Source organism: Physeter macrocephalus, chromosome 20 (assembly GCF_002837175.3).
Source record: "Physeter macrocephalus isolate SW-GA chromosome 20, ASM283717v5, whole genome shotgun sequence".
NCBI classification, from domain to species: Eukaryota; Metazoa; Chordata; class Mammalia; order Artiodactyla; family Physeteridae; genus Physeter; species Physeter macrocephalus.
In genome coordinates, this window is record NC_041233.1 from 29,849,180 (window position 1) to 29,862,063 (window position 12,884).

Sequence of the window (12,884 nt, forward strand, 5' to 3'; positions counted from 1 at the left end):
TGGCTCTCTTCCAGCCCTTACAAGAGGGCACTACAGAAGTCCTCTGACATATGACAGAGACAAGGAGCCTACTGGCAGCTCCTGGTGAATGCAGTGCCCTGGGGGGCAGGAACAGTGAGGTGGGGAGAGGCACGGCCAGCTCCATCCCACCAGGAAGCCGGGGCGCTCTCCAGCCAGAACTGTTATGCTCTGAATTCATTAGCGGGAAACCCAAACTCCTCTGGAGAGGCACTCGGACTCCTGAACCAAGAGAGGAAACAGCCAGAGACTGTCCCCTCTTTTGTCCGCAATTCATATCAGGCTGGGGACAAGGGCAGAATTCTAAGGCTGCACAACTAATGTGACAGCTGGTTTCTAGGCTCAAATCTTCCAAAACTTAATAGCCAATTGTGAATTCCGCTCCATTTGCAAACATAATGGTCTATGCAACCAGACACAGGAAAAGTACCAAGTCACATGAAATCCCACATCCATAACTGATCTACCAACTGTTGTAATATTTATTATCCCACATGTTCCCTCCTACAGGTGGGGAAACTGAAGCCTAGGGAAGTGGGGTGACCTGCTCAAGGTCACACAGTTGATAAGCAGCAGAGCCTTGCGAAACTCACAGCATCTGGAATCCACTCCTTATCTGTTGCTCTTTCAATCCCAGAACCCCTCCCTTGTGACACAAGAAAGTGGAAGACACTCCCCTGCTCAGGAAGCCAGGTGAGCGGCCACCACACTCACCTGTACATCTCTCTGGACGAGCGTCATGTCCACGTTTGAGCTTTCATCCCGGTTTCCCTGAAAGGAAGCAGGCTGTGAGGTCAAGGTCACTCCTTGGAGTCGCACCCCTCCCTCCCTGTTCCTCCTCCCCATGGCCCAGAGATCCACCTCTCCCTGCTGCGGGCCGATCTCTGCCCTGGGAAAGGTACCTGAGAGAGAGAGATGAGGAGCCGCTGGAAGTGCCCTGACGTGTCGCTCCGAATGGCCTCCTCCAGGGCCTTTTTGAATTCTAAAAGGGAGACACAGGAAAAGGCCACCCAGTAGCCCAGGGGACCAAGCTGCGCACTGCACACAGTTAACAGCGGGCACGGGCATGAGGAGACAGGTGGCCCACACGGACCCCAGGAACAAACAACCGGAGATCAGGAGGGGCTGTGACTGCCAGGCTGACCTGGCCCCAGCCACGCCCAGGAGGTTTTCCCCAGCCCTCCCTTACCTCAGTCACCTGCTCCTGTGTAAACAGCAGGCAGGGCTGGGTCTGGGAGGGAATCCCAGTGTGTTGGGGGTGGCAGGAGATAAGGAGGCCAGGAAGGAAGAGAGGCCCTGGGAGAGGGTGTGGCCAAGGCCCTAAAAGCACAGGGATCTGCAAGGGGCAGAGGGCCCCGGGGCCAGCCTAACCTGTCTTGTAGACTCTGTTCAGTTCCCGGATGTGCTCATTGCTGCGGGAGGCGAGGATCTCGATCAGGCAGGCTTCATCAGTGCCTGCCCCCTGCGAGGCAGAGAGCACAGCAAAGCACAGGCTTGTTACTGCCTCCTCCCCGGCACTCAGGATGCCCCAGGGCACAAACCCCAGAGACAGAGGCCACAGACACAGACCCGCCCATCCATCGTGCTGCTGCTGCTTCCCGGGCCTGAAGCAGCCAGCCTCCCCTCTGCAATCCCAGGAAAGTACCAGTAATGACAGCAACACGGTGATAAGTAGAGATCATGGGAAGGATCATCCCCATTCCACCCACCAGGACACTGAGAATTAGAGAAGTATAGTAACCTGTCCAAGGCCACACAAGTAAATGGGGTTGAGAGGTGGACCTGGATCTGTTTTATTCCAAGTTCAGCCCATGAATGAGATGAGAAGCAACTGAGAAAATGAGTTTAAAGCGAGAACATGACATGTGGGAAAACGCGAGTCCTAGAGTGGACCGTGGAGCATCTGGAGACACCTAGGAGAAGGCAACAACATCGAGGATGGAAGAGATGACCGAGTCAGGGACAGTGAGGAGGCAGAGGACAGGGTCAGTAGCCTGGTTTCTATGTCAGGTTGAATCTTGGTTCTGCTGGTCACTAGCTGTGTGACCTTGGGCATGTCACTTCACCTCTCTGTGCCTCAGGTTCCTTGACCATAAAATGGAAGTGATACTGCGGGCAGACAGGGTAGGGTGTCCCCGGAGCAAGAGAACCAGGATGGCTTTCTTGACATAAGAGAAACCATTTTTAGCCTAAGCCATCTTGTGATCTAAGCCTGGCCACAGTACTTGCCCTTAAAGGAACAAAAGAACAATAGGAAAGATAACAAATCAGATGTAAAGACTCCCAGCTCTGTTTCAATGGTAAAGACTAGCCTGAAGCACTTTCTTGAGCTGTTGGCAGAATTTAAACCCCCTTGGGCACTCAACCACCAAATCAACTGGAACCTAAGGGATGATGATGTTGACCTTTTCAAGTTTGGACTCTGTGGACCACCGAAGCCCCTTCATGAATATGCATTTGCCTTTAGCTTAAAACTTCCCCAATTTTGCAGTTCCGGGAGATACGGCTTTGGGAAAGATCCCTAATGTTCTTACTTGCTGCAAGTAATAAATCCTTCCTTGTCTCGCTCTTTGGCTTGGCTGGGTCTCTTGACACCCACGAAAAGGCGAACCCAGTTTCAGTTAACATCTTCGTGGGGGCAAGAAAAGTCACTGTGCCTGTCAGGCCCCTGAGGAAAGTTAGATTCCTTCTGCGGCACCTGCTCAGTTCACAAGGACTCCCCTGTCTGTGGGTGCGGCCCCTCCCCATCCACAGGACACCTGCTGGGGGTCCTGGGAGCCACAGCACTGTACAAAACGTGCGGGACTCTCCGCTTGGTCATAACTGATTGAACTAGGGGGATACTAAACCCAAACGAAGCCCATCAGAACCTGCCCCCATTTGGAATTTGAACCAAGGGAGAGCTGGCCTCTTCTGTAGTTGGATCTCTGACAGGTTCATGGAGAGGGGTCGACAGGGATGCTGTGCCAAGGAAGGAGAGGCACAGAAGCAGATGGAAGAATGAAGCAGATACTCAAGAAGCAGCAGAGACGACAGAGGAAGTCTGCGGCCCGTCCCTCCCTCTCCAAGCCAGGCTGCTGTTCCGCTTAAGCTCCTCAAGTGCGTTTCTGTTATCTGCTAACAACAGAGTCCTAAGGAATGAGGGTACCATCCACACCTCCCGCCCTTATCACTGCATCACTAGCTCCCTCTCCAACCGCAGCTCCCACCGTGTTTTTAAGGTGGAGAGACTTAGATACTCCCTGATGACAAATGATGCCTCATTTGCCTCTTGGGGGAGCCACCAGAAGTTCCCCTTTCTACAGCATTTGGACTCCAACCGGGAGGGTCCAGGAGCCGTGCTGACAACAGTAGCTAATAAGCGAGCGAAGACACACCACGTGGTCCAGGCCTTTCCAGGGGCTGTATGTCCACACAGGTGCACACCCACACACCCCCACATACACACCTTGATGGCTTCCTTTATCTCATAAGCATCAAAGAGGACCGGGGTCTTCATCAGGGCCAAGATCGTCTTCTCAAAGTTTCCTGACAGTTCAGATTTCAGATCTTTGATCAAATCCTGATTGGACATTCAGACAAACAAACAAAACCTATTTTGAGAATCCACAGGAGGTGACCAATAGGGACAATATCCCAGATCCAGGGACCAGCAGCATCTGCAGAAGAGCCAAACCTCAGGCCCCAGCCAGACCTGCAGAATCAGAGCTTGCATTCAAACCAGATTCCCAGGGGACTCATGGCCATTAAAGTAGGAGAGGCACCGGGCCAGAACACTAGCCTATATGTACCCAGTGGTTACCTTTCTAAAGATCCGAAAGCCCCCCCAAATCAAAATATGGCCCCCTTGCATTTGTTCAGTACTTAAAGCCTCTTCCTTCAGAGGGAAATAACTTGCCCATGGTCTTGGTGAGTCGTGGCACAGCCAGGCTGGAACCCAGATTCCTGGGTGCCTCTCATCAAACCTCAGTACCCGGTGGACTCTGGGATTTCTCCTTCAGAGCATCCTTTGCTTCTAAGAAGATGCCATCAGCTGAGAGCCAGCAGGAAATGCCCTAATGTGCCTTATGGTTTGTCCAGGAGATCTAGGCCCACTAGGCCCCAAGGAAAAGCAGGAGTAGGGCTGTGCCAGAGGATATGCCTTAATTCAGGAGGGACCCCCGCCCCGCCCCCGGCCCATCTCGCCAACACTCACCTTCCCATAAGCTGTCTTGAAGGACAGGAGGATCTGCTGCCGCTGCTTGTTGGAGCGACTCCCCAGGCAGTCAGTGATGGCCTGCTCATCAGTCCCTGGAGGAAGGAGAGGTGGGAGTGGGCAGGGCTGGGGGTCGTGGGGATGCTCTGCGGCTACAGACTTTCCCGGCCTGGGTCTTCCAATTCTCCTGGGCATCCCAACTGCACCCCCGTATCCACCTTCTCTTCCTCCACCACTGGGGCCAGGCTGCCTCCACCCAGCAACCCCAGCCCACAGAGCCGCTGTGTAACTGCCTAGGGAGTCAGGGGGTGATTAGGACTCGCGCCACCTGGGGTCTCTCACCAAAGCCCTTCATGGCCTTCCGCAGGACCTCGGCGTCTCGCAGGGGGTCAAACCCAGGAGCATCTGTGATGGTGCCTCGGTTTCCAAACTGCTCAGACAGACAGACAGTAAGAATGCTATATCCCCCAGATGTGAGACTGCCTGCCCCAGACTCTGGAAATGACCTTTCCTCTAAAACTTGGGGTAGGGCTTCCCTGGTGGCGCAGTAGTTGAGAGTCCGCCTGCCGATGCAGGGGACACGGGTTTGTGCCCCGGTCCGGGAAGATCCCACATGCCACGGAGCGGCTGGGCCTGTGTGTCCGGAGCCTGTGCTCCACAGCGGGAGAGGCCACAACAGTGAGAGGCCCGCGTACCGCAAAAAAAATAAAAAATAAAAAATAAAACTTGGGGTACCTGAAGGAGCCTGCAATCAACAGCACAGGGTACTTGACATTGAGTCGGCCTAACGTGACCATTACCTGTCCTGGCACTGAAACGTCTGCCTGGCTCCCGTGGCTAGGAGCCCACCTAGAGCTGAGTCCTGATGCTGAAAATCGACCCTATGCCCGGGTCCTCCAGGCCTGGGCCCGGGCTCCTGATGAAGGGGAGGCCTCGGGAACAGGGGTGCGGCCTCTCCTCAAGGCCTCAGCACCACAGCACACATCAGGGCTTCCCTAACGGGCCTGCTTAGTCCACCTTTGTGCACACTAGAAACAGGTGTTCCCTCTGGGATGCAGGTGTTCAGCCTTCATGATGGTACATGCAGCCCAGCTACCTCTCGGACTAGCTCTCGTTTCCCGGCACTGTTTTCTGGACTCTACGACCAGCTTGCCTGCTGGACTCCTTCCTGACATGACAGCTACACTCCAAGCAAACTTGATTTTTCCTGCCGAAACTCTCCCTTGGTGGATTATCTAGTACAAACTGGTTTTAACAGAGTTAAGGAGATAAGCTGAGAGAAAAGACAAGGGGGAAGGCAGAGAAGGAGGATACAGAGCAGAGCAGGGGTAGGGGGATGTGTGGGTGTGAGGGAGGGAGGGGAATGGACCCTCTGACTAAAAATAGTAGTCAACCACATACCACTAGCCCTGTGCTTGGCTGGTTTGGCTGTGTAACCATGACAATGAATTCTAGGCTCTGCAAACATGAACTGCTCTCCAAAACGAGCCAAGAGCAGCCCTGAAAGAACTGCCAACAATCTTTCCTACCCAAAGGAGCTGGTTTTAAGAATCCTCTGAAGCTAGTCTGGGAGGGCACGTCCGGGGGATTGAAAACTAAGAGCCATTGGGCAAAGGCCTTGAGACCAGTTCTTACAAAACCCAGGCAGTAAATAACACCAGACGAATGAAGAGTACCCAGAGGCATTCAGACCCAACTCCCGCAGGGACCATCTAACAAGCTGGAACAAAGAGGGTAGCTCCCTAGGTCCTCAGGCATACAAACAGGGGATGGGGTGTCTGTGAGAAAGTGACACTGAAAACTGCAAGTTAGAGCTGGAGGACCTAGTCCTCCCCCGTCCCCTGCACGGTCCCCAGCCCTGCTGGCAGAGGACACTGGGCCACATGTCTCGGGCCCTTGGAGCCAGGCCTGGACAGAGAGTAGCACAAAGTTGGCACTCACCTGGGCTGGGGGCACAGCAGGGGTGACGGTCCCAGACCCAGAGTACCCTGGGTAGCTTGGCGCCGGCTGCTGTCCCGGAGGTGGCATTGGCGACTGCACAGGGTAGGTCATGGGCGGCTGTCCAGGGTAGGCCCCCGAGGTCTGCTGCCCAGGGGGCGGCATGGGCTGGCCTGACACAGGGGCCCCTGGGTATGGCGGATACGAGGGCATCCCAGAGGGTGCGTTTCCTCCAGGGGGCGGGTACATTCCATATGGAGGAACAGGCTGCTGGGCGGAAGGGGAATGCCCGAAACCCCCCGGGGGGACGGGAGGGTAACCGCCCCCAGGGGCCCCCGGGTACAGGTTTGGCACGTTGGCTCCTCCGAACGTCCCGGACATGTTGGCAGCCTGAAAGTCCACGAAGCAAGAGCCTTAGACTAACAGCCCCTGAGGGGCACAGCCATACTCTGTCCATCTGCCCTTCCCCGCCCTGAGCCCTGCAGCGGGCACCCAGGAGCCACCCTCAGTTCAAGCCAAGTCCGAGCACCACCGGCTTCTCAGCAAGGCCCACCTTGCCCACCCACCTTGTCCCACACACCCTCTACCTGCACTGCTGACCCCCTTTACCTGCCCTGTGCCCAAAGAACCCACACTTGCTCTAACACCACACCGTTTCCTTATGCTACTGTCTGTCTCTTCCCAGTGGATGGTAAGTACTCCCAGGCTGGGATTTTTCTATCTCCAGTGCCTAGAATGGGCCTGGCACAAATTAGACTGCGGAGTGGTTACACCGTTTACATTGAGCATACATTTGTTTTCAGATGATAAACTATGTTATTTTACAAGCAAATCAACAAAAGCAGCATGTGTGTCCATGCTACCGGGCACCTGCTGCCAGGCCCAACCAGGAGAGTCATCCACGTGTACCAACAGCCCCCGCACACGTGTGGCCACCTGCACATGGCACATGCACGCACACACAGGTGCACACCCTCACCCCTCCCTCCCTACGCTGAGCTCATACAGAAGGTGCTCGATGCATACTCCACGAAGGCCCCACCCCTACCCAATCCCCCAGAGCTGAAAGGGACCCGGAAGACCATGTGGCCCAATGCATTCCCCCACCGCTCATTTTACAGATGGGAAAGTTAAGATGCAGAGAGGGACAGTGAGCTGGTGGGGGCCCTGAATGGAAACCTAAGATACAGGACATACCATGTCCTAAGATATAGCTCGACACCCTCGGCGCCCACAGATACACACGCACGTGCACACACACCCCCTTCTGACGCCACGGAAGCCAGCAGCCTTTCTCCCTCTGGCCACGGCGGTGTGGCCCCCAGGGCAGCCCAGCAGGAGGGCTGGACTCACCATTCCCGAGAGGTAGTCCTGGTTGAACTGCCCTGCGTAGCTGGCCACGTTATCCAGCCCGATGGGGGGCATGTTGGGTGGTGGGTAGCCAGCACCTCCCCAGGCACCGCCACCTGAAAGCAACACCAAGGCTGTCGGCGCCCCCGCGGCCCCCCGGCAGGACAAGGCAGAGACATCAAGCTCCCAGGTGGTCAGAGGGGAAGCCAGGCAGAGCCGCGGACAGTCCTATATAGACCACACGGCAAACACTCGGGCAACAAAGTCTAGTCAGATCCGCTGCCAGAGGAAGGGAGGAGGGAACCTTCAATTCGGTGTTCAGCAAACACTCCCAAGACCCTCTGTGGGGTATTAAGGTAGGAGGGCCAAGGGCAGACCTGCCCTCCTGGGCTCACCCCCATGGAGTGGGAGTACAGACATAAAGACGGGTCACTCGGGGACACTGTGCCAAGCCCAGGGCAGCGGCAAGCTCAGGGATCACTGAGAGTCCACAGTGATGGGGAACCATGGCGGGGGTGGGTGGGCATCGGGGTGGGGTGTCCTGCCGATCTGGCTGTGTGCTGTCATCACAAGTCTGTAAGGGGCAGGAAGAGGCAGGATGACAGGACGGAGGGAGACAGGGCTCGGTTATGGAAAACACACCTGTCCTTGTCAAGGGGACAACAGGGGAACAGTAGTAAAGACCCCCAGCTCTGAAACCATCGGGACCGGGGTATGTGCCCCGGGGCAAGGCACTCAACCACCCTGGCTCAGTTTCCTCAGGTGAAGTGGGGATAACTAGTGCTTGCCTCAAATTGCTGTGAGGAGGATTAAGAGAGTTAATGCCGGGCAGGGCTTAGCTGGGAGCCCGGTGAGCATTCATATGTTACAGCTAGCATGACAAGCAGCACGGCAGCTAGGCAGCTAGCATCATCCTGCGGGCTGTTGGCCTGTTAGATGCAGCCCTGTCCATGACAGCGAAAAGGCCCTGAGGGCCTCGTGTTTGGCTTTCCAGCCCCAGGGCTCCAGGATACTCAGGACGGAGCTCTCCCGGAATCGCCCGCCTGCTCCCTCTCTTGCTGCTCAGGTGGTGACAGAGGTGGCAGTGGTAGGACACGGGTGCCTGACCAGGTGGCGCAGCCTCCCTGCTATCAGGCCACAGGGGCAGCTGCAGCAGTAACATCTGACCCTTAGCAACTGCCTCCACTTCCTCCCTCTGCAGGGGTCCTGCTGCTGGGAAACCACACACATTGAGCACGGGGCAAGAGAAGTGACAAGGGGCAATCGTCACCTAGCAGTGCTCCAGAGGACACTGTGCCAGAGGCTTTACCTGGCTATCGTGTTCCTGTCTGGGCCAGCCCAGTGATGGAGATGCTTGAAGCCATTTGCAAAGGAGAAAATTGAGTCTCAGAGAACGGTACACATTTGTCTGCTGCTATCAGCTAATAAGGCAAGAGATCGGGGCCTGGCCTGGTCCTGGCTTTCCAGAAGTGGCTTCAAACCCTGACCTCGCCTGGCCCCAAGGTCCAAGCTCTTCTCCAGCCCCTTCCCCGCCTGGCTGCACTGTGGGGGTCCGAAGGGAGCAAGGAAATAATTGGAAAACACCATCACTCCTCACCTCTCCACTCCTGGGCCCTGAGCAGAGAGGGCGTTCCCTCCCTCGCCTGCCCCAGACCCTCTTACCTGGTGCAGCTGGCGGGTAGCCGCCCGCGGGCGGGGGGTAGCCTGGGTAGCTCATGGTTAGATCTGAAAGGAAAAAGGAAAGTGTGTTCAGGCTCTGCCGGGGGTTCTCACCAGTCTTACCGGAGAACAGTGTCAGCCACAAGCTGGCCCTTCCAGGAGGAGCTGCATCAGGCCTGACCCATGGCGGGCAGCCCAGCTCACACCCTGCACCTGCTGGGCCCCCGCCAGCAACAGCAACCGGGCGCATTATAGGATTCACCACCCATGAACCAGTGAGTTTCCCTGAAAACCCCTATCACCCAAGCTCCATTCCCACTTCTGCTGACAAGGGATGCTGCATGTGTGAAGCTCTTCTCCCACCTCATTCTCCGGGGGGGGGTCCAGGTCTATTTGCCTGTATCTTCTTTATCACCATCCATCCAGCAACAGGGAAAGCCAGAGCCCCTATCTCCCTGTGCCCAACCTACAGACCCCAAGCTATACACAGCGGCCTCCAAATTGGCTCTGCCCCAAACTACGGTTTTTGTTCTCCAACCTCTGGTTCACCAGGCAAGGGAACTGGGTATGGTATCATCATTCCTAGAAACAAGGAGAGACCTCAGGAGGGCTCATCTGATCCAGGATCCGGAATCAGGGCAAGTGAGGGAGCACAATCCTGTCCCTACAGATGGGGCAGATGGAGCTCAGAAAGGGTAAGTGACTTGCAGATCAGTAGTAAGGGAAGGAGAAAGGCCAGAACCTAGAGCCCTTACCTGTCGGTGATGGTGGGATATCTGTTCTCACAAAGTCCCTCTCTGTACAGATCCCTCTGCCGTGTCTCACGTTAGTTGAACTGCCCAGGAGGGACACAGATTTGCCGTAACACCACACACTGTCAGGCAATCTGCCTACTCTGGCTAATCAGTGGCTGCTGCCGTTTGAGAGGCACCCAACGACCAGTGAGAGTGAGGAAACCTATGGGCCCCCTTAACAATCACACCTGCTGACCCTAGGTTAGCTGCTCCTCCTCCCACGCTGGGTCCCAAGCTAGTTCTCAAACTGCAGTGTGCATCAGAACCACCTGGAAGGCTTGTTAAACACATTGCTGGGCTCCACCCACAGGGTTTGAGTCAGTAGAACCAGAATTTGCATTTCTAACTAGTTCCCAGGTGATGCTAATGGTCCAAGGACACCCCCACCCCCCACCACACACACACACACACACACACACACACACACACACTTTGAGAAACACTGCTCTAGACGCTGTTATCTACCTACAAGATTCCGGTTGCCTTTCACAGCTACACTGGCGAACTAGGCATGCTGTTTTCAAGGAAGCTGAAGGGCTTCCTTAAGGTGCCACTGGTTCCCATGGGGGGGGTCTGGGTTCTCAGCTCTGTGGGCATGGTAATTTGGGTCAGTGGGTCCCACTGGTGACTGCAATGGGAGGCCAGATGATGGCCTAGTGACCTTGGAGAGAGCTAGAATTGGCAACCTGTGGTGTGGGCCAAAGGCCCTTTCCCAAGCACACTGTCATGTGGTGACTGAGGTCCCTAGTGGTGCTTTCAGTCTGACCCATCTGCCAGAACCCTCAGACGTCATTGGTGAGGAGATACCCTGGGGAGGCGAATGATGGATGGGCCAGGAACTTTCTGATGGAAGAAAGAGAAACCGGCCCTCAGAAAAACAGGGGGAGCTGCAGTTATGTTCCTGACACCTTTGTCTCTGGAGACCACCTCCCAGGGGAATGAGCCCAAAGGCCCATCCACAGTTGGATGGAAAAACAAAACAAAAAAGCTGGATACTACCCTGTTCCATATGCCAAAATAAAACTTCAGCCAGACCACAGTTTAAGCATAAGAAGTAGCCTTTATCCCCAAAGATAAAATTAAATTTCTGCACAAGAAACAAGTAATGAAAACAACATAAAGACAAGAGAAGTGACAAATTTAGGAAAAATGTTTTATGATAAGAAAAAGACCAATAACCTTTATAGAAACTCAAATGATGCAAACAATTACAGAAAAGGAACTACAGGTATTCACCCTCACTAATATGCTGACTTGCCAGTTAAAAATACAGAGATGTAGAAATTAAACATGACACACGCTTTGACTCAGAAGCTCTACTTCTGGAAGTCTGTTTCCCAGACACACTAAACTGCGGCATCTGCCACAACAGCAAGAAGGAACCCCCAAATATGCACCTGCAAGAGCCTGGTTAAGTAAATCAAACAGATCCACACAAGGGATACTCCGTAGCTTTTTTAGAAATAGCCAGCTCTATAAGTGGTGATTTGAAATGATCACCATTATTAATCAAGGTGTAGCGCTGTGTGTATGCTAAGCTAACTTCATTTTAAAAAAAGAAAATGGGGGCTTCCCTGGTGGCGCAGTGGTTGAGAGTCCGCCTGCCGATGCAGGGGACACGGGTTCACGCCCCGGTCCGGGAAGATCCCACATGCCGCGGAGCGGCTGGGCCCGTGAGCCATGGCCGCTGAGCCTGCGCGTCCGGAGCCTATGCTCCACAACGGGAGAGGCCACAACAGTGAGAGGCCCGCGTACGCAAAAAAAAAAAAAAAAAAGTGCAATGGAGGGAATTCCCTGGCTGTCCAGTGGTTAGGACTCTGCACTTCCACTGCAGGGGGTACATGGTTCGATCCCTGGTCGGGGAACTAAGATCCCGCATGCCACATGGTGTGCCAAAAAAAAGAAAGAAAAAAAAGTGCAAAAAAAAGAAAATGTACAAATTTAGTGCACACACACACACACACACACACACACACACACACACACACACACACACCCATCCCTGGAATGTTAAACAAGAAACTGGGTAACACTGGTTGCCTCTGGAGGGGAAAACTGGAATAGAAATGAAGCTCACTGTTTATATTTGCATTTCTTGCCACATGCATGTATGCCAATTAAAAAAAACAACTTTAAAAAAGGCCCAATTCAGGTGGGGATTTCTGAGCTCACTTGAGGCCGTGCTGTTCTTCCAAGATTTGAATAACTCACACAGGGTCCATTCAGTGCAAGGCAACCCGGCTCTGAGCCTGGGGTTGGCATTATTATATAAATATGCCATGGGACTCAGACCTGAAGGGACTGCTGAGGTCCCCAGCCTGGGGCAGGACCGCAAGCCAGCCTCAGCCCGCTCACAGGGTGATGGCGTTCACTCCCAGAGTTCCCCGACGATGCCCCCGGGCCCCCCCATCTTCACCTCTCCCCAAGAGGCCACCTCCAGTCTTCCCCTCTTCTGAAAGAACAGTCTCATTTTTCTCCCACCATTTCCTGCCTGAAATAGCTTCGCGACTTCGACCCACTCCATTCTCCTTCTGAGCTCTCTTGGGAACCAAAGGCCCCAGGGGTGACTGGAGAGCACAGGGCAGTAGCTCCGCTGCCCCCCGCCCACCGCCTCCCCGGATGGGTAACACTTGAGTGTTCTGGACAATGGAGACGGGGTGCTGATTCCTGTTAAATTTCTCTCTTCCATTCTGCCCATCGTCCCTCTAGCCTACGGAGCTCTCCTGCCATCCTGAGCAACATCAAGCACCTTAGCACTCTCTCTCAGCTTTCTTTTATATCCACCGATTGGGAAAGCATGGCATTTGCGTTCTTCCAGGCGAGTGATACAGAAAGAGCACTCCTGAACTGTCGCTGCTGACCACTTCCCAGCCCGACATCAGCCCTCCCAGGACCACACGGGTACAGGCACTCAACCAGCTACCAGGCCA

The 12,884-nt window shown here is 54.7% G+C and overlaps 1 protein-coding gene across 1 annotated transcript; it reads right to left on the reverse strand.

Moving 5' to 3' along the window:
• Nucleotides 1–684: 684 nt before the first annotated feature.
• Nucleotides 685–9,259, reverse strand: ANXA11 (annexin A11). Its single transcript, XM_028481506.2, has 9 exons — nucleotides 9,164–9,259; nucleotides 7,505–7,617; nucleotides 6,155–6,541; nucleotides 4,556–4,643; nucleotides 4,214–4,308; nucleotides 3,467–3,580; nucleotides 1,390–1,480; nucleotides 921–1,000; nucleotides 685–789 (listed from the first exon to the last, which is right to left on the reverse strand). Exons 1-9 carry the CDS (start codon nucleotides 9,216–9,218, stop codon nucleotides 700–702), a joined length of 1,113 nt encoding a protein of 370 aa, XP_028337307.2. The 5' UTR covers nucleotides 9,219–9,259; the 3' UTR covers nucleotides 685–699.
• Between the last annotated feature and the right edge of the window lie 3,625 nt (nucleotides 9,260–12,884).